This window comes from Taeniopygia guttata, chromosome Z, assembly GCF_048771995.1.
Source record: "Taeniopygia guttata chromosome Z, bTaeGut7.mat, whole genome shotgun sequence".
NCBI classification, from domain to species: Eukaryota; Metazoa; Chordata; class Aves; order Passeriformes; family Estrildidae; genus Taeniopygia; species Taeniopygia guttata.
Window position 1 is genome coordinate 15,706,584 of NC_133063.1, and position 22,877 is coordinate 15,729,460.

The 22,877-nt window shown below is 38.9% G+C and overlaps 1 protein-coding gene across 3 annotated transcripts; it reads left to right on the plus strand.

Annotated features, from left to right (window-relative positions):
- Positions 1 to 740: 740 nt before the first annotated feature.
- CDK7 (cyclin dependent kinase 7) lies at positions 741 to 21,164 on the plus strand. 3 transcript variants are annotated; one of them, XM_030257726.4, is made up of 12 exons: positions 741 to 915; positions 1,167 to 1,226; positions 5,093 to 5,126; positions 6,923 to 6,990; positions 8,782 to 8,850; positions 10,161 to 10,271; positions 11,456 to 11,574; positions 12,591 to 12,690; positions 14,441 to 14,527; positions 16,231 to 16,380; positions 17,895 to 18,042; positions 18,821 to 21,164. In XM_030257726.4, the coding sequence occupies exons 1-12, from the start codon at positions 856 to 858 to the stop codon at positions 18,835 to 18,837; spliced, it is 1,023 nt and encodes a 340-aa protein (XP_030113586.1). In that variant the 5' UTR covers positions 741 to 855; the 3' UTR covers positions 18,838 to 21,164. The 3 variants fall into 3 exon arrangements, with proteins under 3 accessions (XP_030113586.1, XP_002199171.2, XP_072777827.1); XM_002199135.7 differs by having other exon boundaries at positions 742 to 915; positions 20,948 to 21,164; XM_072921726.1 differs by lacking the exons at positions 741 to 915; positions 5,093 to 5,126 and having other exon boundaries at positions 20,948 to 21,164.
- The last annotated feature ends 1,713 nt before the right edge of the window (positions 21,165 to 22,877 follow it).

A 22,877-nucleotide genomic window follows, 5' to 3' on the forward strand; every position in this document is an offset into this window, starting at 1 on the left:
TCGCTGTGGAGGCATCTGCCCCCTCATCCAAGCCAGGGATGAATAAGTTGAACAGTACACTAGAGGGACACTACTGGGGACAGGCCTCCAGCTAGACCCTGTGCCACTGATTGTAACCCTCTGGGATCTGTTGTTCAGCCAGTTCTTGATCCACCTCACTGTCTGTTCATCCAGCCCACATCCCTGAGTTTGTCTGTGAGGACGGTGTTAAGAGACAGTGTTGAAATCCCTACTAACATCAAGTAGACAATATCCACTGCTCTCCCCTTACCCATCCACGTAGTTGATTCCTTGTAGAAGGCAATCAGGTTGATCAAATAAGATTTGCCTTTAATGAAGCCATGTGAAGTGATATTCTTGATCAACTTCTTGTCATCCACATAGATATAGATGGCCTCCAGCATGAGGCATGCCACCACTTTTCCAGGGATTGAGGTAAGACTGATTCACCTGGATATGTCACTGAGAATGATTTTACAAGCAGGAAAGAGACACTGAAGTGCTCTCAGAGATGACGACTATTCTTCATAGTTACACAGGTTTGTTAGTGTTACAGACTAATTTATTAAAAAACAGCAAAGCTTGGGCATGTAGGGGAATTAATTTTCAAGCGACAACTTCTCTCTTATGAGAAATCTCTCTGATGGCTATTGAACGGTAGTTTTAAGTATTATATTGTAGGTAATTGTACGTAATGAAGGAACCCCGGGGCCGACTCAGCCCGGGGCCGGTCCGCGGGGCTCGGCGCATGCGCCGCTGCGCGCGCCGCTGCGTGCGCCGGGCGGGGCGGACGCGGCGCGGCCGCGGGGTTAAAGCGCCGAGCCGGGCCGGTGCTGCCGCCTGCGTCCCGCCGGCATGGATGCGCGGGGCCCTGCCAGGCGCTACGAGAAGCTCGACTTCCTCGGGGAAGGGCAGGTGAGCGGCCGCGGTGGGGGCTGCAGGCGGCCCTGGGGCTGCGACAGCCCAGCTGGGCCCGGCCTGTGTTGCTGCCCGCCCGCCCGCGGCGGGACGGACCGTGAGGGGCGCCGGGCGGTGCCCGCCCCGGGCCCGAGCAGGACGCAGGAGGCGCCGGGCGGTGCCCGCCCCGAGCCCCAGGAGGGCGCGGGGGCCTCTTCTCCTACAGTCTGCCAGGCCCTTCTCACGGCAGCGTCTCTCTCTGTCCTTAGTTCGCCACTGTTTTTAAAGCCAAGGACAGGACGGACAACCGAATCGTTGCTATCAAGAAGGTAAGTGTCAGAATGGCTTCTCAGCGTGTCGCAAAGCATCTGGTTCCTTCTGACGTACCTAACAACTCCTTTTGTTGTTTTTTTTTTTTTTTTAACCAACTTGATGGGAAATGGCATAATACACATTTTTATTTCTATAGAAGTTTGTTTAAATGCTCTACTTAACCTGTCTGTAATGCTCACCCACCCCAGAAGAGGGAGTGGCTTTGCTGTGTTTCTGAGTTTGCGAAGGGTTGCACTTGACTTGAATTCAAGTCTGTAACTTGAATTTCTGGTTATTTGCTAGGTTTATTCAACACACACATGTTTCCAAACTGCAAACTTTACTGTACCTTGATAGCTGATTTTTTTTCCTTTTATTTGAAAGCCTTCCTGCTGCTGCGCCCAAATTCCTTCAGTCCAGAATATCACCCTTTATTAAGTTCCTTAAAATTTATGGAATCATAGAATATGCTGAGTTGGAAGGGACCCATCAACATAATCAAGTCTAGCTCTCATTCCTGTGCAGGACAATGCAAGAATCACCCCATGTGCCTGAGGCAATTGTCCAAACACCCCTTGGTGCCATGGCCACTTCCCTGGGAAGCCTGTTCCAGTGCCCAGCCCGTCTGGATGAGGAATCTTTTCCTAATATCCAGTCTAAACCTCCCCTGAATCAGCTTTATGCTGTTACCTCACATCCTGTCAGTTTTAGACAAATGTTTCCTGATTAAGCAAAGCCTTGTTCCCTGCAGCTTTGTCCACTGAGGTTGGCGTCTCATATTGATTCTCTTTCTAATAAGAAATGGCAGGCAGCATCTCTGTATTCTTTCCATGTCACCTGACTCTGCTTCCATTAGGCATACACCTGTCTTCTTTGCCTTATGTTCAAGAGGACATCCCTGTTCAGCCAGGTTGTCCTTCTGCCTCATCTGCTTGACTTGTGACATTTGGGAAACGCCTGCTCTTGTGCCCTTAGGAGGTGATGCTTAAAAAGTAGCCAGCACTGATGGACCCCAGCACCTGCAAAAACGTTTTCCCAGGGGACTTTACTTACTAATTCCCTGAGCAGCCTGACACCTGCTCTCCTCATGTCCAGGGTTGAAGTTTTGCTGGCACCTTCCTACTGTCAACAGAAATTTTTACTCAATGGCTTTGTGATTGCTGTAGCCAAGATGACCTCAATTTCCGCTTCAGTCATGAGGTTCTCTCTGTTGACAAGCAGCCGATCAAAGAAGGCATCCTTTTAAGTCAGCTCCCTTATGACCTTTTCCACAAAGTTGTCCAGGTTTTCAGGAATTTTCTGTCCCAGGCGGTACCTGTTTTGTGATGCTTCCAGTTGCTTTCTGACAAGTTGAAGTCCCCCGTAAGAAAAAGGGCAGTTGATTTAGAAGCATCCCTTAGTTCCTCAAAGAAGAATTCATTGGCATCATTGTCCTGGCTGGGAGATCTGTACCAAACTCCCACAATGACATCCACATTATTTGTCCCTTGTTTCCTACCCAGAGGCTCTCAACTGCACCATTGCCAGCTGTAAGCTTTGTACATTCCAGCCCCTCCATTAGATATGATGTCACGCCCCACCTCTTTTGTCCTGTGTACATCTCCTGAAGAGCCTGTAGCTGCCCAACAGGGCACTCCAGTCACAGGACTCATCCCACCAGCTTTCATTTAAGTCAGTAATACCAAATCTCTGGGACTGAATCAAAGCTTTGAGCTCCTCTTGTTTATTCCTCATGCTGAGTGTATTGGTAGATGTCACGATCCGCTCATAGCGGGGTGTCGTGATGATTCATTAGCTGATCAAAAAGTGCAAAAGACAAACAGCAGGGGACTATCAGTTTAATCACAACAGATGCACCTTTATTAAGGGCCAAAACAATAACAATAAATGCGATAGTGGGGTCAGAAAAGAAATTAAAAAAAGAGAGAGAAGAGGGGATGGGAATAGCTACCAACACAGACGAGGTCCTCAGTGGTCTGGACGATGGGGATCCGTCTTGTTGTGTTGGGGAGAGTCTCCAAAGTCCTGCCCAACCCAGGGGTCCAGTTATAGTCCCCTGAGGGAAAAAGGGGGGAACATGCCTATTGAAATTGCTCATCCAGGCAGAACAAACACAATGAAGAATAAGTCCATTGAAGTTACTGGAGAAGAACAGGTCATGTCATTTCCTCCCACCACCACTCTCTGTGGTCGGGGTCTCAGTCTCAGTCCTTGGGGAGAGGGTTCTTGATCTCCATCTGTCACGGTGGTAACGAGGCAGATGAGGGGTCTTCAGTGAGAGACCACCAGGGTCACCCCAACAGTTCATTCGGCTTAAAGGTGGAGAGTGAAGCAGGAATTGCAGCAGGCCGCTCTGTGCTGGGTCCACGCTGGGTCTTCGCCAAGTCCTTCCCAAGTTCTTGCCGGGCCTCGTTCAGAACAGAACGTAACAGTACAGCGGCTGCACCTGCACTGTTGCCTTCTCCAAGCCAGAAGGAACTGCAGTGGGGGAAGGGAGTTCCTTCTCGTGGCAATCGGCAGGCAAATGAGTGAGGGTCTTCAGATGGCCTCTTACATTCCAGGTGTTGTACTTTGTAGCCAACACCTCATGAAGCAGATTGAGTTAGCCCATTAGTGTTCATTTCTTCAAGTTTTGACACCCCATCCCACTGATTATCACTGTCGAGCCAGGTATTTTCCTTTTCTCCCTTCTTAAAGCCCATTTAAAGCTCTGCCAATGAGCCATGCTAGCTGCTGTGACAGAGCTCTTTTTCCACTCTGAGAAAGGTGCAACCCATCAGGTGTTGGTAGAATAGGTGCTGAACAGATCATCCCATGGCCATGAACCTCAGTTTTTCTTGTGACACCAACCTCAGAGCCACATTTCAATCTGACAGATCTACCTATTCCTATCAGTATTAGTTCTTGATACCAGAAGGAGGGAGGAAATCACTGCCTATGCTCCATATACTTCTATCAATTTTCCTGGGGCACTCAAATCTCTTTTGAGTGCCCTCAGTTTTTTATTTGTTACTGTGTTGCTGCCAGCTTGGCCAAACAATAATAAATAGTACTCAGAGGGTCTTACTAGACTTATTTTATCGTTTTTTTGATAAAATATGACAAAAGTGATATTGAATCTTCAACGTGCTTGCATACAAATTATGAAAATGCTTATATTGTCATAAAGCATTTCACTTGTTACTATCTGAAGGGATTGGAGAAAGAAGTTTTTGTATTAAAAATGGATCTTCAGCTGTTCTTTGTAAGGGGTGAAAGATGCATGTTACAATGGTTTACTTAATATTGACATGATTGAACTTGGTGACTCTTCAAGTAAAGAATCTTGTTTTATGCAGTAATAAATTTTAGCATTGCAATACTTGTCTTGTATGGTTGCTACTGGTAGAGCCTGTGGTGAAGAGTGTTCTTTGTTTTATTAGAATATTTTTTTAACTTTTGTTATCTGAAAATATCAATGGTAGCATTCTGGACTTGAATTTCAGGGCATTTGATGATTAAGACAAGAAGACCTAGAATCTGCCCAAGTTTATAGCCTATGCTAATTTTATTAGAATAATTCTAAGATAACTGTCAATTATTTAGCTCTCATTTCTCCCTGAGGAGAAGCTCATTAATGATGTAATAAAGCTTTGTGGCAACAAAGCAGTTTAAACTGTCAATTTGCATTATGTCTGTTTTTAGTGCCATCATAGCTATTTTTTGTAAAATCTAATGTGCAGAGACAGTTACTTTTTTAAGGGGGAAATAAACCCTAACTGAAACCAACTCAGCTGGTAAAGTGCTTCGTTATTCTAAAACTCATTCTGTCTTAGAGGAGCAATACTAAAAAATTTATTCCCCACCATCTTAATCTTACTTAACATGAAATATTTATTTTCAGATTAAACTGGGTCATAGATCAGAAGCTAAAGATGGTGAGTTTTAAAACAAATTCATACTGTAGAAGCTGAACTTTGTTTGCTTTGTTTAAGTAAATTAATACATTAATTTCCCAAACCATTAGCTCAGAAAATGGAGCCCAATGCCTGCTGTAAGCCTGAGTAGAGGTTTGCTTCACAAACTGCAGGGACAACCAAAAGCAGCATAGATACCTGCATGCAATGATATATGTCTAAATATGAGTATATAACTTCTCAATTTTAATGGAATTCAAACACGAATATAGCATAATAATAGTAATAATAACAACAACAGCACTGAGTTTAGAATACTTTTTTGTATCAATACATCTCTATGCCTTAAGTACTTAAAATGACTGAGCGTATTTGCATGTTTACAGATGTTTCCTTTGTTCTATTTTTGTGATGTGTGCAGAGGCAAAAGTGGATAACAGCAAGATCAAAACTTTTGTCTCTGTGTCTTTTTTTTTCATGTTCAGCACTATAGAACATGTGCTCTGATCAGCCCTGTGCCTTTAGGTGTGGATATGGCAAATTGAAACCAAGTAATCTTGGTCTTATCACCTGTGTGGTGCAGGAGAATTTTATTTGTGTGCAGGCTGCTGTCCTTCAGAACTCCTTCATCAGGTTACCAGCTTTCCAGTGAAGAGTTTTTGCTATCAACTCTCTAGTTCTTTTCTTTTAAAGAGAAACTGATCACTCATGCCAGAGTCTCACAATTGAGCCAGCTGCCTGAGAGTTATGATCTACATGGCCTTCAGTGGCCTGAAATGGCCCTTAGGGACAGTCATTACTTTTGGCCTCTACAGTATCTAGCTGTAGATGAAAGATGTTATTAAAAATAGTTATCAGATCTGCTTTCCCTGTGTTATATGATAATATGGCATGCTTTTGTTTTAATTTAAGACAGTGCCTACCCAAAAGCAGCCGTTGTTAATTTGATTCCAAAATGGGTAATTAAAACAGGCAAAGCAGGAATGTAAAGTAATCCATGTATCTTAGCCCAAAACTTTTCTAGTCTTAGCATTGAATCATATGCCAGGTTTTAGGAGAACACTGTTTTTCAGTTAATATGCATCTGCAGCTTCCTGCATGGTACAACACAGGAGCATTTGCTTGCCAGTTTTCATACAAGCCACACATACTAGCATTTCTGAAGGACGAATCAGTACCCTGCAGGAATCATGGTTTGATACAGTGCCATCAGTGTGACTGCTGAAGGGCACCATTTGCTCCCTGTTGGCCCCTGGTTTTTCCTCTATAAAATCTGCTTATGAGAAGATTCAAGCAAGAGTAAGCAGGTTTTGGTTACTCTCTGTTTTATGCTTTCTATATATTACAGCATGAATGTAGAAAAACATGTTCCTTGCATTATTAGAGAACAGCATGTCAGAAAGAAAAGAGATATATTAACGAGGTTTGAAGTCAGACTTGTTGAGGGACTGATGTTTGCAGAATGAAATTTTTCTTTAAAATGAAGCAAGCCTTCCAATATCCTGAAAAAGGTTGATTTCTTTTTTCCTATGACTTTCCCTTTTTGCCAAAATGTGGACGTGTTGCTTCATAATCTAAGCCTGATTAGTATGGTGTGAAATGGAATTGCTGTGGAAGAAAGTGTATGCCCACTTTTATTTTACAGCAGTTTAGTTAGTTATGGCAAAGTCCTTGTTATTTAGCTAATTGACAAGTGTTAAGAATGTAATATTACTAGTAAATAGTCTGTGAGTAGCAGAATGACAGGTTTACTTGGCGCTTAATCCAAAATTTTTATTTTGTTCTTTCATCTTCATTTCTTCTTTCCATCAATGTAGGAATCAACAGGACTGCCCTCAGGGAAATAAAACTGTTACAGGAGCTAAGCCATCCAAATATTATTGGTGTAAGTAAAATAAATGCTAGTTCTAGAATCAATCTTCAAATACTTTCTGTAATTCAACAATTATTATGGCAGTGTGCCTATTGCAATAACAGAGGCAAAGGGTTTTTTTTTTTTTTTTTAATAATTTTAGTTTTTTGCCTGGGCCTACATAGATTATAATGGTGGAAGAATTGTGAAAATGTGGATTGCTTTATTTTGCATCTCTGATAGAATTGCTAATGAACACAGTGCTGAATTTACCTGATTGATTGCTTCATCTAGAACTGGTGACAGTCAAAAAGCAGTCTTTTTAAAGCAGTGGTAAAGGGGAAGTCACGTGCCTTATTAGTCAAGTATAAAATAGCAGACTTATTTTAGCACACAGATATGATGTTTAAAATCTCTCTTGGAAGGAGCAAGACTGGAATCTTTTTTGTTTCAGTTGCACTTTGGTAGACTTACACCTACAGATACCCAGCTGGAGCTAAAGACATTTTAAAGTTAGATCATAGTAATCATTAGAAAGTGTCAATATGATTAAGTACATGAAGTATGAATTTTCCACATACTTGGAAAGTGGAAATATGGTTCTCTTCTGGATTGTGACCCTACTTTCAAAGTGGTTGCTTTAGCTATCAGTTAGAGAATATGCAGGCAGTGACAACTAAAATGGCAAAGGGACGGAGCATATTCTTCATGAAAAAATGAGGAATTCATCACTTTGGAGAGGGAAAGGCTGGTAATGGGGAGGTCTACAAAACCAAGGTGATAGGTGGTGTCCATGCAGAAATTCTATTTGCAAATACCATTGTCCTAGAAATAAGAGATGTATTGAAAACCTATTGGCAGCAGGAGTGGAGTTGTACTGCTTCACTCAATGTGTAATGAATTCATAGGATGTGTTGCCATGGGCCATATAGAAGCAAACTGCATCAACAGTTCAAGGAAGAATTAGACAAATTTATGATCAGGAATTCCATAAGCAGGTTCTAAAAATAAGATACAGTGTTGTGCCCCTCTTAGTAGTCCTTACAAAACTTTTGTGTGTTTTGTGAATGTAAGGGGCAGAGTTACTGCTGTTATGGATTATTCTGACAAATACCTTGCAGTTTGCCAATTCGTGTAGTCATCATACTGAGACTGAGGAGTGAGCTGCACCAGCTGCACACATACCTTCCTCATCTTGAAGGAAGAATACCAGGCTAGATGATCTCTTGCTTTTGTTCAATATCACGCTTGTTTTATCTCAAATTAGAAATTGTGTCATTACACAGCTTCATCCAAAGAAAGGGCTGTTTGGATGTCCTCAAAAGAGTTCTATTTATCTTGGAAAGCTAGCAACAAAAATGAATGTGCATCTAAAAATGTCTGAAACTAATAAGCCTAACACTTAAAATTTCTAAATACTGTATGCTTACAGGAAGCAGATACACAGAGCTGAATCCATGGGCAAACTTAGTCTTGTCTGAATAAAGAGTAGTTAGAACAGGAAAGTTTTGAGGACAAGGTGTGCATTACACTATTTGTTGTAGTTAACATGATAAAGTTAATTGTTCCTCTTTTTTCCTATCTCCAGGAAGGAAAGGCAATCATGTGAAATGTTACTTCCATTTTAATGGGGATTTTTTTTTTTTTCTGGTTTGGAAACTGAATTAAGAGGCTAAACTGAGTAAGAATTTTTGTGTTACAAGTCAAAGAACTTAAACCAATTCTCAATAAGCTGAAAATCCATGCGTAGACTACAATGCTGTTGAATTTCAGAAAACTGGAAGAATCAGAGCGTGATTAATCATAATGTATTTTGTTTTGCAGCTTATTGATGCATTTGGACACAAGTCAAATATTAGTCTGGTGTTTGATTTTATGGAAACAGATTTAGAGGTAAGATTTTTAAAGACTATTTTTATTTCATACTGAATGTGCTGCTTTTAATAGGCTTATATTTGCCCATATTAGAAAGGTGACTTTTATTATGTCAGTTGATGAAGATCATGACTTAAAAGTAGTTTGAGTAATTTCAGTTTTTATGAGTTCTCATTTGATTAATTTCTTTACTTCTAAATACTTGTCAGCATGATCTTAAAAGAACAAATTGTGTTTACTATGTTAGTTTTCTGGAACTCCAGTCTGAGTGTAGAACCTCTGGCACAGATCATTGCTTCTGGAATGCAGTTGATAAGCATAATACCAAACATGTTCACGTAAGTGTGACACTAAAATATAGTAAGAGATGAGCTGTTAGAAAAATCACATGCTCTTTAAACATGTTTTCAAATGTAGCAATGCTAGGTAATTGCAAATCAGTACCTTCCAGAGACAGTCTTGCTGAAATTTAGGTGAATGAAAGACTTGAAAAGGTTAGGTCAGATTTTTGCTAATAGAGGTTAGTAATGAGTAGACTTTTAGAGGATTCATTCTGTTTACATAGTAGTTATGCAAAGTTTAGAGATGAAGAAGATTAGTGTACGAATCAAAATTAAATACTCTTGTACTGCAGGTTGCTATGGTGTGCAGTCTTTAAAGTGCATTGTGGTATCACTCAGGCTGCCACTGAAACTGCTGCCTGTTGTGATTAAGCATATGCTGCATACATTAAATTTGTGCAGTCTTAGCTCTTCTGTAGGAAGCCTATTACTGAGCAGGACAGTAGTATTAACAAACAAGCTTTGGGGTCTTTGCATAGAATTTTAATGTTAAAAATTAAAGAATGTAGAAAACTTAGGTAGATTTTTTAAAATACAGTCAAGTGGCCATACCTTCTGGTATTTTTGGAAATAGAAGAGGAAACCATTGTATTTATAAAAATTAGTTACTTAGGTTGCAAAGAGAAAGAAGGAATAAGTGAAAACGTAATTTGTAGTTTACTGTCGCATTTATCATTTGTATGTGTGCATCTTTGTCCTGGAAGTTTTGGTATCAACATGGAACTGAGATTAAATGCTAAACTTCTGTTTCCCACACATTTTTTCATTGTCAGGTTATGCAAAGTTCACGTAAGCTATCTGGACTCCCCATTTCAATTTCTGATCTACAGAATTGACCTATTTTTCTGGAAAAAGGGTGAAATGGTAGAGAATATTTGACTGCCAATCTGAAGCCTGTCTTAAAGGTGGAAATAACTTTTGAGCTGAAAAAATAAAGATAAGGTTGTCTTGTGTGCTGAGCTTTACCACAACTTCATTACTTTGCAGGTTATTATAAAGGATACAAGTATTGTGTTGACGCAGTCTCACATCAAGGCATATATGCTGATGACACTTCAAGGATTAGAATATTTACATCAGCATTGGATTCTACACAGGGTAAGCATGTACTAAATTGACAGCCTTCATCCTGCTATAAAAATCACATTGGGTAGATTTAGAGTTTAAAGCCTAATGAAGATATTCAGGTATTTGAAGGTATGAATGAAGGTATTTGGTATAATGAAGGTATTTGGAATTCAGACAGTCTCATTCCATAAGCATTCATATTTGCTGTTTTGGAGAGATAATAGCAGTACCAGAAATGTTAAGATTTACTGATGTGGTTATGACTTTGACACTTACATAAAAGTTTTTCCAGTTAGATGTGACTTTAATTATCACTGTGAATTGGGTCTGCCTGGGATGGATTGGACTTTTTTTCGCAGCAGCTGAACTCTTGAAGCTTTCTCCTTTCTATCGGTATCAAGGCTTTCTCTTTTTCTCATTCTGCTCTTGCCCTGATAAGTAGGCTTGGGGCAAGAAGTAAGGATGAGGCACAGCTGGGGCAGCTGACCCAAGCTGTCCATAAGGATACTGTATGGCATGTAACGCCTTGGTCAGTGGTAAAAACTGGGGTAGAGACAAAAGGGGGAATTTTGTTTTCCAAGCTGGCAGCTGTTTGGAAACTGTTTATCACTCTCCTTTTGGGGAGTGGTGAAGGATTTCCATGACCTTGCTTATTGGCTTTGATTTTTACTACTTTCCTGTTAAAGTGCCTTATACTGCTCCTAGAGTTTTCCTGCTTCTGGTCTTCTCTCCCCTGTACTGCTGAAGGTGGTGGGTTGGATGAGAATAGAAAGAGCAAATGGCTGTGTGGATACTTTTGGGTTGGGTACTGTTGGGTACTTATATGGCTGTATACTGCTGCTGTATTGAACTGTGTGAATTCCACGATTTCTGACATTATTTGAAGCATTGACCAGGTCTTTTTATTATTCAGTTAGCAGCTATGCAGATAACATAACTGCTGTACCTGCAGAAAATGTAAAACTTATCAAGAGGTTTTTTTAAACTCTGCAAGTTAAATATGTTAATATTCAAATGGGTCTGCCTCACTATGGTTTTCATATATGATAAAATACTTATTTCCTGGGGGGGTTTAAATTTTTTCACTCACAATGTAGGTTTTAGGCTAGAATCAAGTCTTTCATTTTACAACATGTTATTGCCAGGAGATTCATTATATGTCTGTTTTTATCTGATCTATGGCAAATTTCATTATTTGTTTTCTATACTGACAGGATCTTAAACCAAATAACTTGTTGCTAGATGGAAATGGAGTTTTAAAATTGGCTGACTTTGGCTTGGCAAAATCTTTTGGAAGCCCAAACAGAGTTTATACACACCAGGTAGTAACAAGGTAAGACACTCTTAGTTTGTTTCTTACACAGAGATTGTTTGGTTGCTTTATCGGTCTTTCTTGAAATATGTCATGTCAAATCAACATATTCAGAGTGGCATCTGCTCATGTGATGCAGCAAGAGCTGCATCAAAAACCAGAAGGAATCATTGTTTAACAAAGTCTCTGTAAGAACCGCTTGAGTATGCATCTGTGGGAGTGATTCTCATATCTGTCAAAATTATACTTTCTTGGAATGTCTGGAAATAGTATGTATCTGCTTAGAAACCTGGATTTTGGAGCAAGACAGCTGCTACTTTCTGCTAATCACAAGAACCTAGAACCATTTTTTGAGCTATTCATATTACCTATTTTGAGATGAACACTTGAACCAACTGAAATATTTATAAATGGTTTTTATGGCTTCTTCTTTAAGGTATGCTATAAAAAGTGGGGCTGCAAAGTATGCAACATTTTGCTTTCTGACTCCTGGGATGCTAAAACTATTCAGGCAAAGTTGGTTTAACACCTTTATTCAAAAGGCAGAAATTCTAAAGTGTCAAATGCAGTGTCTTTTCATTAAACTTGATTGTTCTTAGGCAGTGTGAGTAGTTTTTTTTCAAAACAACAAGACTCATTTTACATAAAAGTAGTCTCTATACTTAGGTCTATTGATAGGGAGATTCTTGGGAGATGGGAGGAATTCTGTCTTGCTGTGATTCCTTCAACATAAAATGTTAAGAAAATTTCAGTTTACTTGCATGTTAATAACTGTTTTTCTTGCATGTCTGCAGTTCAATACTTGTAATCAGGTCAGTTGAAACTGCAGTTAATCTGTGGTTGTACATGACCCTATAGTGAGGTGTGCACAGATTTGTTCATTCTTTCTTAAAACACTTTGCAGAATACAGCTCTTCAATGTCTGAAAAGTATATAGGTAGAAATAATATCCTTTTTTTAGCTTTTGCATTGCTACAACATGTAGCATTTGACATGAGCAAAGCAGGTGAATCTTCCAAAATACTTTTTCTTTTCAGGTGGTACCGAGCCCCAGAACTATTGTTTGGGGCTAGAATGTATGGTGTTGGCGTTGATATGTGGGCTGTTGGTTGTATTTTAGCCGAATTGCTCCTCAGAGTAAGTAATCAAATGTAAGCATTTTGTATTTGCCCTTCCTTCCACTACAGATTTTTATGGGTTTTTTCTTTCCTGCTAAAAGCAAAGTGAACGCAGGCCAGAAGAAACTTTTCAAAATCTTGTTAACTGTAATGAAAGTGGTTTTTTTGGAATAGACTGAGGCTTCATAAACATTGCAAACACTGGAAGTCTGTAAACATCTGTGTTAAAAAGTTGCAACAAACTGTCACAGTCTTGTCTTGGGAGAGGTCAAGTCTGTAACTCCTGCAGTCCACAGACACCTGTTTTAGTTCACTACTGTTCTAGAAATGTAACTTCACATTTATGTGCATGGGCTGTCCCTTATATACTGTTCCTCAGTTATAATCACCAGTACCTTAATTGTGGTTTTATTCAAAATTTATTAAAGACTAATGTTTTTGTTAAACTGTGGTTAGTTTACAATACTGTAATGAAGCCAAAAGTTAACATCAAGATAATCCTATGGCACTCCTCAGTGTGGTACACAAATGTAATGGTCCTTGAGTATTTTCCACTGAAGTAGAATGTTTATCATATCTGCTCTTTGGAGAAGACATTAAAGTGTGAGGGGAGCAGTGGAGGGCTGGGGTACAGACACAGCTGAATGCATGAAGTAGTCTGCAGTATAATTTATTTTCTATGCCTAAGTATCTTCTGCTTGGTTTCTGTACCTTTGAATGCTTTTGTGGACATATCGTAACCAGACTTCTGTGTGAAAACACCTTGAAAGAAACCTTTTGCTTTGATTGGTCACACCAAATAGGTGTGCTGGTTCAATTTGATTGGCAGGTCTGATACAGAAATCTACAATGGCTCTTTAAGCAGCACTGGTGATGGATACATAAATACGCGTTTGACCTGCTAAAGCTGAATACATTTAAGCAAAGTTAGTAAGAGAATAATTCTTGAATTCAGTTGATTTTTTGGTTTGTCACAAAACAAAGTGTATTATGGTTCAGCTTTTATCACTGTGATATTTTGAAATGTATGTGTCCTTTTTCAGGACAGTGCAAATTCTGGGAGCTTTTTATGAAAACAGTATTCAAGGGGCTTTCATGACACCACAGTTTAGTATGCTGTATACTAGGGATGATGGTTTTTCTATCCTAATTAATTAAACAGTGTCTCTAATTCTTCATAAATTTGCTTTGGTCTCCAAGTTTCTTTTTCCTTACATTGTGTGCTTGATATGTGAGCTAGAAGTTGGACTGGGCAGATAACCCCTTTTCAGTCTTTTGCTTTATTTAAATGAAATGTGACACTGATCAGACAGTTTTCTATTCTAGAGGGTCTCTACTCTCCCTCGTGCTTTAATTTAATTTCATAAGGCTAACTTGTGTAATCCAGTTATGATTCACTTTAAATTTATATAAAAGCTACCTCCAAAGAACATGTAAAGATTACCATGACCAGCTGACTTTAGGCTTAACAACTGAGAAATAAAGTATTTTCTGTGTTTAGTAAATTTTACATTGATGTGGTTGTGATTAAACATAAGTTTATGTTTAAGCTAGCTGCTATCAAGTCAGTAATACCAGGCCTGGGTTTAGGAAACTTTCAGAATCTATTTGAGCATAAATAGAATGCCTCAAATATCCAAATGTACCTCTTTGTGGGGAGTTGGTATACAGAGGCTTTTGCCTTGCAATTTATGCAATGTCACTCAAAGCTTCTTTCTAAAGTTGAAGTTCAGAAGTTAATTCAGTCAAATGCCATGTCCTTCTTCAAGGTTCCTTTTTTGCCTGGAGACTCTGATCTTGACCAGCTGACAAGGATTTTTGAAACACTCGGCACTCCAACAGAAGAACAATGGCCTGTGAGTCATTTTGTTTAACAGACTGATATTGGTTTTACTTGATACTCTCTATTTTAGCTCTTGTAACTAAATGATTATACCAGAATATTTGAGTAGGTTTTTGAGAAGTCAGTTGCTTCATCTCATGAATGGTGAGATTTGTTTTTTCTCTTGCTAAACCTCTGGTCAATAGTAACACTATCAACACTTCTTGATTTCCTTTCTGTGTGCACAGTTTCACATGGCTACTGGTGTAAGAGTATTGTTGCTGCTTAATGTTTTTGGGGTGCTTGTTCAGTTAGCATGCTTTAACCTGGAAGGCTTTAATCACTTTCAGAAGTAGGAACCATTTGTAGGGACCTGAGTTGGCCTTGGTAAATTATAGTTTGGGGATAGTAAAAAACACAGACCAGCAGCTTTAAGGATAAACAATTTGCCTCAACAATGATCCTGAAACAAATACAATTAGTAGTACAATTTTTTTCTGAGATGACAGCAAATTAAGTAACACCAGTCCAAACTTACTGTCAGGTCACACAATGACTTACCTAACCATGGTTATTAAACAGAGTGACAGGAAGCAGATAAAATGTCTGATGAGCTACTTGTACCAGACACAGAGAGTCCAGAATTCCCTGATCAGGATGTTGCCTTTTGTTGTTGAGTTGTTGAAGCACTCACTGGACTTGTTCACCTCTGCTCCCTCTCTGTGCAGCTTTTCTTTATTGTAAATGGTGGTGGAATCCCATATTATGTGATCATGAAATGGAACTCTACCCAATAGAGGACTGCTGTGTGAGGCACTGCTAGACTCCCATAGTTCTGATATTTCTCCAGGGTTCTAAATGGAATGCATGAAGGTTTTTGCAATGACATTTCGGCTTCCTTTGAAGAGGAAAATTTAAGATACAAGTGGCGAAAAGAGAGAATAGGAGATTGGTTAACACAAAAAAGACTATGCATTCCCAAGTTCATCTCCAAAGACATAGATTTTAATAATTGAAACCTTTACTATCAAGATTCTAGCTGATTGAACACATTTTTGACTTTGTGTTAATATTTTATTTTACTTGGACAAACTTGAAGTGTGACAGCTAAGGCTTTATATGCTTAAAACACTACAAAAGCATTATGTTTATGTAATTGTCTGTTACAATTGTCTGTAATTTTTATGCTAGAATGTGAACACACTGGGATTGATTTCATACCTAGAGGACAAAAAAGTATGCAGTTAATTTTTTGTTTAACTACTTGGTGCATGTTTTCCTTCCTGCCTCCCATTGCCCATATAAAGGTTCAGTTGCGCATTTAAAATCAAAATGCACATGATGTTCAGCTAACTTCTATTAATGTAGAGAAAGTGAAGACTGACTCTTTTGTAAATATATTCCCTCTCACCATGTCAGTTCACTAAAGGAGGTTTTATTTAATTTGTCTGATCCAGTCTAAATTCTTTCATACTTCCTTTAGCAGTTTTTCCTTTTGGACTGGTCACAACTAAAGCAAGGGAAGGACAAATCATTTGGAAAGTTGTTTCACACTGCAACAGTTATTAAAAAAAAGATTTTATGGCCTACTATTCTATATTTACTTTCAGTGACCAAGTCTTAGCAATGTGTTTTGGAAGATGAGCTGCTTCTAGTGGAAGAGCCGCATGAAGTTCTCTCTCTGTGAAAAGCTGAACTCTTACTAGGGGAAAAACATTCCATTTTTGGTCTTTGTAGGGCATGACAAGTCTTCCAGATTATGTCACATTTAAGCCATTCCCTGGAATGCCACTTCAACATATCTTCAGTGCAGCTGGTGATGATCTGCTCGGTCTTCTTCAAGGCTTATTCACGTTTAATCCTTCCACTAGAGTAACAGCTACTCAGGTATAGTACACTTGGGTTATCTCCTCATGTTCATGATGCCATTGTTAATATCAAATAAATGGGGTTTGAAGCCAGTTAGCCAGGTTTGAAATGAAACATCACATGAATTACTAGAAACATAATCCCAGTGTTTTATAGGGAGAACTGTGAAAGGTATGGATAATACTAAGTGATCATCTCCATTTCCAGTGTAGAGTCAAGGTAGAGAGCTAAAATGTGTATGAGCCATGACCTTCCAACAGTCATATTTGACATGCTGAATTCAGTCACTTAAAACTTGAAGGTTAATTAATTCTGTGGTGATTAAACCATCATTCTTATCTAATTATGCTTTTCCATGATACTTTCAATTTTACTACTCCCTGATGGGGAGAAATGGAGGACTTGGAAGAAAAATCTTGCAGAATGTTACAGTTTGCAGTACTGATTTCCGTGATGAGGAGGATACACCAGTTGGCAGCTAGAAGTGTATTTCTGTCACTTTACAGTGATAGGGAAGCATGCAAAAAACTGCTGTCCCCTTTGGGCCAGGACTCCCTCACTGCTGGTTAGGTTTGAATCCATGTATCTTTTGTATCTTTTTACTAGAAGACTTTTTCAGAGCACACTCAGGCTGTTTTAGCCACCATCTTTAAGAACATTCACTGTAAGTTTCCAGATAATTAGTTCTGCTATGCTTGGGCCATCTCTGTGGTAGTTCATATGTATGAAGTCATTTTTCAGGTCATATTATAGGATAGTGACTTCAATATATATTACTTTTCTAATCTAAACTTTTTATTGACAGTGCCACAGTTTAAGACAGGAAAAAACTTGTGCTTACTGTATTGATTTGATTGGTTTGATTTATAGCTGACATTGAATATCATGTAACTCGCACAAGAAATGATTACCTTAAAGTTAACCACACTTCATGGTTCCAAAAATTTAAAGTAAGGTGTATAATTCCACTACATGAAACCAATCTTGCTGACTAGTGTTTGTGTTCTGCTCTAATACGAGTGCTCTAATGCTTTCTCACAGTTTACAGGGTAGAAACAGTGCAGTTAAAGAAACATGGGGGAAAGACTCGTCTTAAAAACTAACAAAACAGACAGTGTCCAGATTGTGAATCTGATCAAGACTTCAAAAATATTCCTTTAATTTTTCTTTATTCCTACTTTCTTTTTTATCCTCATCTCATCTGATCTGTCTATTCAGAATGTAAGCTCTTCAGAGCTAGAAGCCACTTATACAAGACTTTTTACAAAATAATCTAGTTTCTACTCAGGGTGTCTGAATACTGGTTAAAAATAGGAGTATATAACTATCCCTTGCTTTACCCTATCCCCTTCGCATGTGGGGTGGATAGTAATTGTGAAGACAATCTTTATTTGCCCCGAGGCCACTCTGTAATATAACAGTGTTCAGGTAGTTTTTAAGTCCCAATTAAAAGCACTTGGTTTCACTATGACTTCTTTATAAATTATACTTCATACTAATTACTTGTTTCTTTTTCTTCGTATTTTGTTAAGGCATTGAAACAGAAGTATTTCAGTAATCGACCAGGACCCACTCCAGGAAATCAGCTGCCAAGACCCAACTGTCCTGCCGAAGCTGCAAAGGAGCCACAAAATGCACTTTTAAATTTAAAAAGAAAAAACACAGAAGGAATAGGTCAAGGTAACTAACTTCATGATACGTCACTAGTTTTAAATAGGAGTTACATGATTAGAGAGAATGGGATGCTTCTAGTGTTTTAGGAGAAAATCTCTCTAAATGAGCTAATTCCCTGAGCACTGGCTGAAGCCCTTTAATGATGTATAGTTTGGGGTCAGACTTACTTAGCCCTGTGTTCTAACAGAATTAGCACAAAAAAGGCTTTTCAGTGATGCTTAGGAGTCTATTAGAAGAAATAACCCTATTCCATTAATTCTGTAATGGAGAGTGGTACTGCCCAGTAAATTATAGGCTATTACAATTAACCTTTTTTTTTCTGAGGTATCTTACTCAGGTGGAAGTAATTTAACTTCACACCACTTAAAAAAAGAGAGAGTCTAAAACATAGCATGACATTCTGTGAAATGACAGGCTGGAGAGGGAGGATCAGATTCAGAGGAGGTAGTTTTGCTCACTCTGTCTTAAGGTAAGGAAGTTACCTTTTAAGACCACTCTGGGTCAGGAACATCAAGCACACTTCTGTGACTCACCCCCAGTCTTCCCCTGACAGTAGCATGTATTTCATATATCTTTGTGGCAACACAAGTGCTCAGGACTCAAGACCTGTATCTGACACTAAATTACTCAGGCCTTCTATTAGAGAGGCAAATACTATTTTTAAACTTGTAGTTAGTCTTCTTAACATCTGGAATATGCTAGATAGCAGCTGTCAGGTTAGCATCAGCTCTTTGTTATTGCCAGTATGAGATTCAGTCTTAATGAGTGATTTTTTTTTTTTCAGTGGAGCTACTTCCATAGAAGTGTATTTCCTCTTTGAGTTGCTCTCTTTTTGAGACCTTTGAATATTGGTATAAAAAGCAATATAATTTCTACCAGCTGGAAATGGAGGCATGATGTATTTTCTACTGTGGATTTTATGTAATGTTCTGTTACTGCCTTAGCTGGGCTGACAGATCCAGAAGGTTTCAAATGTAGTTCCTCTAGCACCAACAAATGTTAAAGGAGAGAACCAGTGATAGAGCTAGGAAATCTGCTGCGTTGGATTTCATTTGCTCTTCTTACATGGCATTACCATCTAAATTTAAAATCTGAACAGTGATTTGGAAGAATAATCCTCTAGTCTTGGTTTAAATAAAAATTTGAAGACCAACATTGTTGTAGGGGGTCGAAATGTGCAAATGTAATTTCCAAGAAAAGTAAGTTGCATTCCCTGAAATTCTTAGAATGACCTTACATCCTGCAGAGCATATTTCTTTTCCCTCAGTCCTGTTGAGGTAGCACTCTGGAACCTGGCAGAATAAACTGAGTGCTTCAAAAATATTGGCACCAGGAGCTGACTGCTGGAATAAAGATGCATGCCATTGCTGTATGTGCTGCTTTTCCACAAGAACAAACCCCTGTAGCCTGTGGGGTGTGTTCACCAAATCTTAATACTTCTCAGAAAAACCCCTCTATTCTCGGGGGAAAACTACCACTAGAGGGATGAGACATGCATGCTTTGTGTCTACTGCTATCACTTACTTCTGATCAGTGAGGTTTTTGGAGACACTGATTCTGTGATGACATAAATGCCCATCTCATCTCTGTCACTTAACAAGTGACACTGCTTCCCCAGAACACCTATTTCTAGTCCTATTAATATGCATTTCTACAGAGCTGTAGCTACACAAAACAGGGATTATAACACATGGTGCACTAAAGTTTTTCCTATGTTAATTAAGCATAAGGAATCTGATATCAAAACTATTGGTTTGGAAAAAAACCCAAAGACATTCTATTAATATTTAAGGTTAAGAATTTGTCCTAGATTTAACAGCACATAAGAAACAGCACATGTGTGTGTGTGTTGGGAAAGGTTTAAGCCTTAGAACAGCTTGCTTTTCTTGGGTTTCAAAGTAGAATTAAGTGGTTAGCTTTGCATATCAACAGTTAGGCTTTTATATGAACAAAGAGAAATATTTACATGTATGGGAAATGCAATTAAAAAAAAATAAATGCAAATTAAAAAAAAAATTAATTACAGAATTTATGACTTTTGGAATATACATACTGATTCTGATTTATTAAAAAAAAATGGATATTGATCTAGTATGAATATTAAACTGTGATGGACAAAAACTCTCTAACAGTTTAAAGTTAGCAAGTGTGTGTTTATTCGACGCCGGGCAGCTTGCGGGATCGCTCCCAAATACACACCACGCCTTCCAAGTGATTACAGAGCCCTTTTATCCATACAAGTATTGAATACCCAAAATACAAATACATATTCATAATTTTGGTACATCCCATTCCTCGCTTTGTATGCTAATCACTTCAAAAGCTATTAAGCATGCGTAGTTTGTTCCTTAAAATGGGTCGATGGTCCCTTTCATGGGGAGGGGTCCCAAAATGAGGAAGTAAATGAAGTCTTCCTCGTTCTGACCTTTCTACCTTTTCAGTGCAAATATGACAAATGAACTCTTGGTAGAACTCCCATTCCTTGTCTTCAATTGGTTTCAGAACAGAGGAGACCCACAATTGTTTTATGTTCCTAAAAGCTATTTGTCAGTTTCTGTATTCTTCATTATAAACCCAGCTAACTAAACATTGTGTTGACAAGCAATCAATTATTAGTTAATTACTAACTCTTAACTTCATCAAGGCCTACTCATTTATTTTAATTAACTCTAGTAAGGCTTATCTCTAACTAAAATCTTAGCTCTTCTAAAAATCTCTAAATTCCTTAAAATTTATGTTTCAATTCAAGTGAACTTTGATTGTAGCACTTTCTTACAGATCTGCTAAAAAAGGTCATCATGTACTGCCACTGTTCCAAATAGCATTCAGCAGTTAAGAGTAGGAGGGGACTTTGAGGAGGGGAGGGACTGGACCTCTATACTTTGCTAACAATGTGATTTACATTTTTCAGGATTACCAAAAAAACTGATCTTTTGATTGCTGTGGATGATGAATGAAAATGAGTGAAAATGCCCTGAGTCCCAGCCATTGATAAAACGCTGTAATCATTGCTGGATGGTTATTTTTTCATTATTTTAATATGTAAAATAGAAACTTATTATTTCCTTATGGGCACAGAAGTTTTATTAACCCTTCTTTTTACAATAAAATGATTTTAGACAAAAAAAGATTATCTGATTTGCTGTCTTGTCCTTTGAGTCATGCTCTGAGACAATTACTGTCAAAACTGCTTGCAGGCTACAGGTGTACACAGACTTATTTTGCACAACTTCTGTGCTGAGTCCCATGCTATCCTGATATAGATAGATAGATATAGATCCTAAGGGGGAAAACTACAAATAGTATTTTTGCTTCGATGAACATATGACTGTCTGTCGGAATCTGTGGGTATTGGTGATTCCGAGATTGTAGAAAGTCTCCGTCTTTCTGCCCCGTTGCCAAAGAAGAAGCCATAGTTCGTCTGTGCTGTTTTCAAGATTGTTTATTTTTGCTTATCTATAACATGTTCTGCTGCCCTGCCGCAGGTCTGTCCTGCAGGGCAGTGTGCGGGGCTCTGCCCCTCAGTGGGATGGTACAAACATTATATACCAGAAATTACGTGTACTATATTTACAATAATGTGCCAATATCTATTATCTACGTTGAACAGTGTGTCCCCAGCCTAAACCAATAGAAAAATGCCAACATCACCAAGAACATGGAGGTAAGGAAGAAGAAGGAGGAAGAACAGGATCAGGCCCACTTTCCTCCATCTTAGAATTCCTGACCCCCCTGTACAAAGTAAAACCCCCCTGTACAGGTGTTAAAACCCCCCTGTACAATACTAAAAAATTTTACCCTCTAATTTGTGACTACTTTTACTATACCATCTAACCCTCTGTGACTGCTTGTTCCACCTTCAAAGTTGGTAATTCATTCCATGGTTCAAACTCAAAATCACAGCTGTTTTCTGCTGCTTGCCAGGGTCTAAAATGCTTTTGACCAAGGCCTGGAACCTCTGAAAATGTCTGAGGGACATTTTGAGTTCCGACAACTGTCTTCTAGACCTATAATAAAAATGTGTCTCTGTAAGGAAAGGGTAGTATATGTTTTTTTTCCAGTTAGTAGACTCAAGTATTAACAAACAAGTTTGCATGTGCTCTCTCAGCATTCATGCATTAAGACTTCTGCAAAGTCCATCCACTGCCTTGAAAACAGTGTGAAGTGCAGATTTAATGTGTATTGTTTCCAGTCTTGCAGGAGAAGTTATCTGAGAAGATACAAACGCTGTTTTCTTCAAAGCCTCGAAGATTGCAGTGAAAGACAGAGGAGGAAGATCCAGCTGGGGAAACTATACTACACTAGTCCTCCTATCAGCCTGTGTCCGTAGGACAACCCATAGTGTAGACACTGGACTCAGCTTTGCCTGAATTCCAGCATGGAGAGATAGCAAAGTTTCTGCTGGGTGACTAAACTTCTGCAGTTGACAGAACCAAACTTGCATATGCTCTTGCTGCATCATCTTTCTTTGGTGTTGTACATTGGATCTTGGGGATACCTGCTGAGCCATTGTCCTCTTTCTACCTTTGAACCGCATTCAGCATTCTCTTTTCTAATTTTGTGGCAAGTATAGCGGTGCAAGACTTTGAGGCTTGTAGAGGAGCAGCAACCATCATCTTGCTCATGTGTTCCTTCATTTTGCTGCTATATATTAGGCCTTGAAAAGGAGAAGAGTTGGTGTTTTCCCAGTAGCCTACTGTGTTCTCTAATGGTTTTTGGCAGTTGATAAGTAAGCAGATTTCCTAGGATCTAATTGAGAGTGTAGAGAAAAGTTTATCCATCAACATTAGTTGAACAAGTTTTTATTTTCTGTTTAATTAAACATCATCCTCTTCATTGCA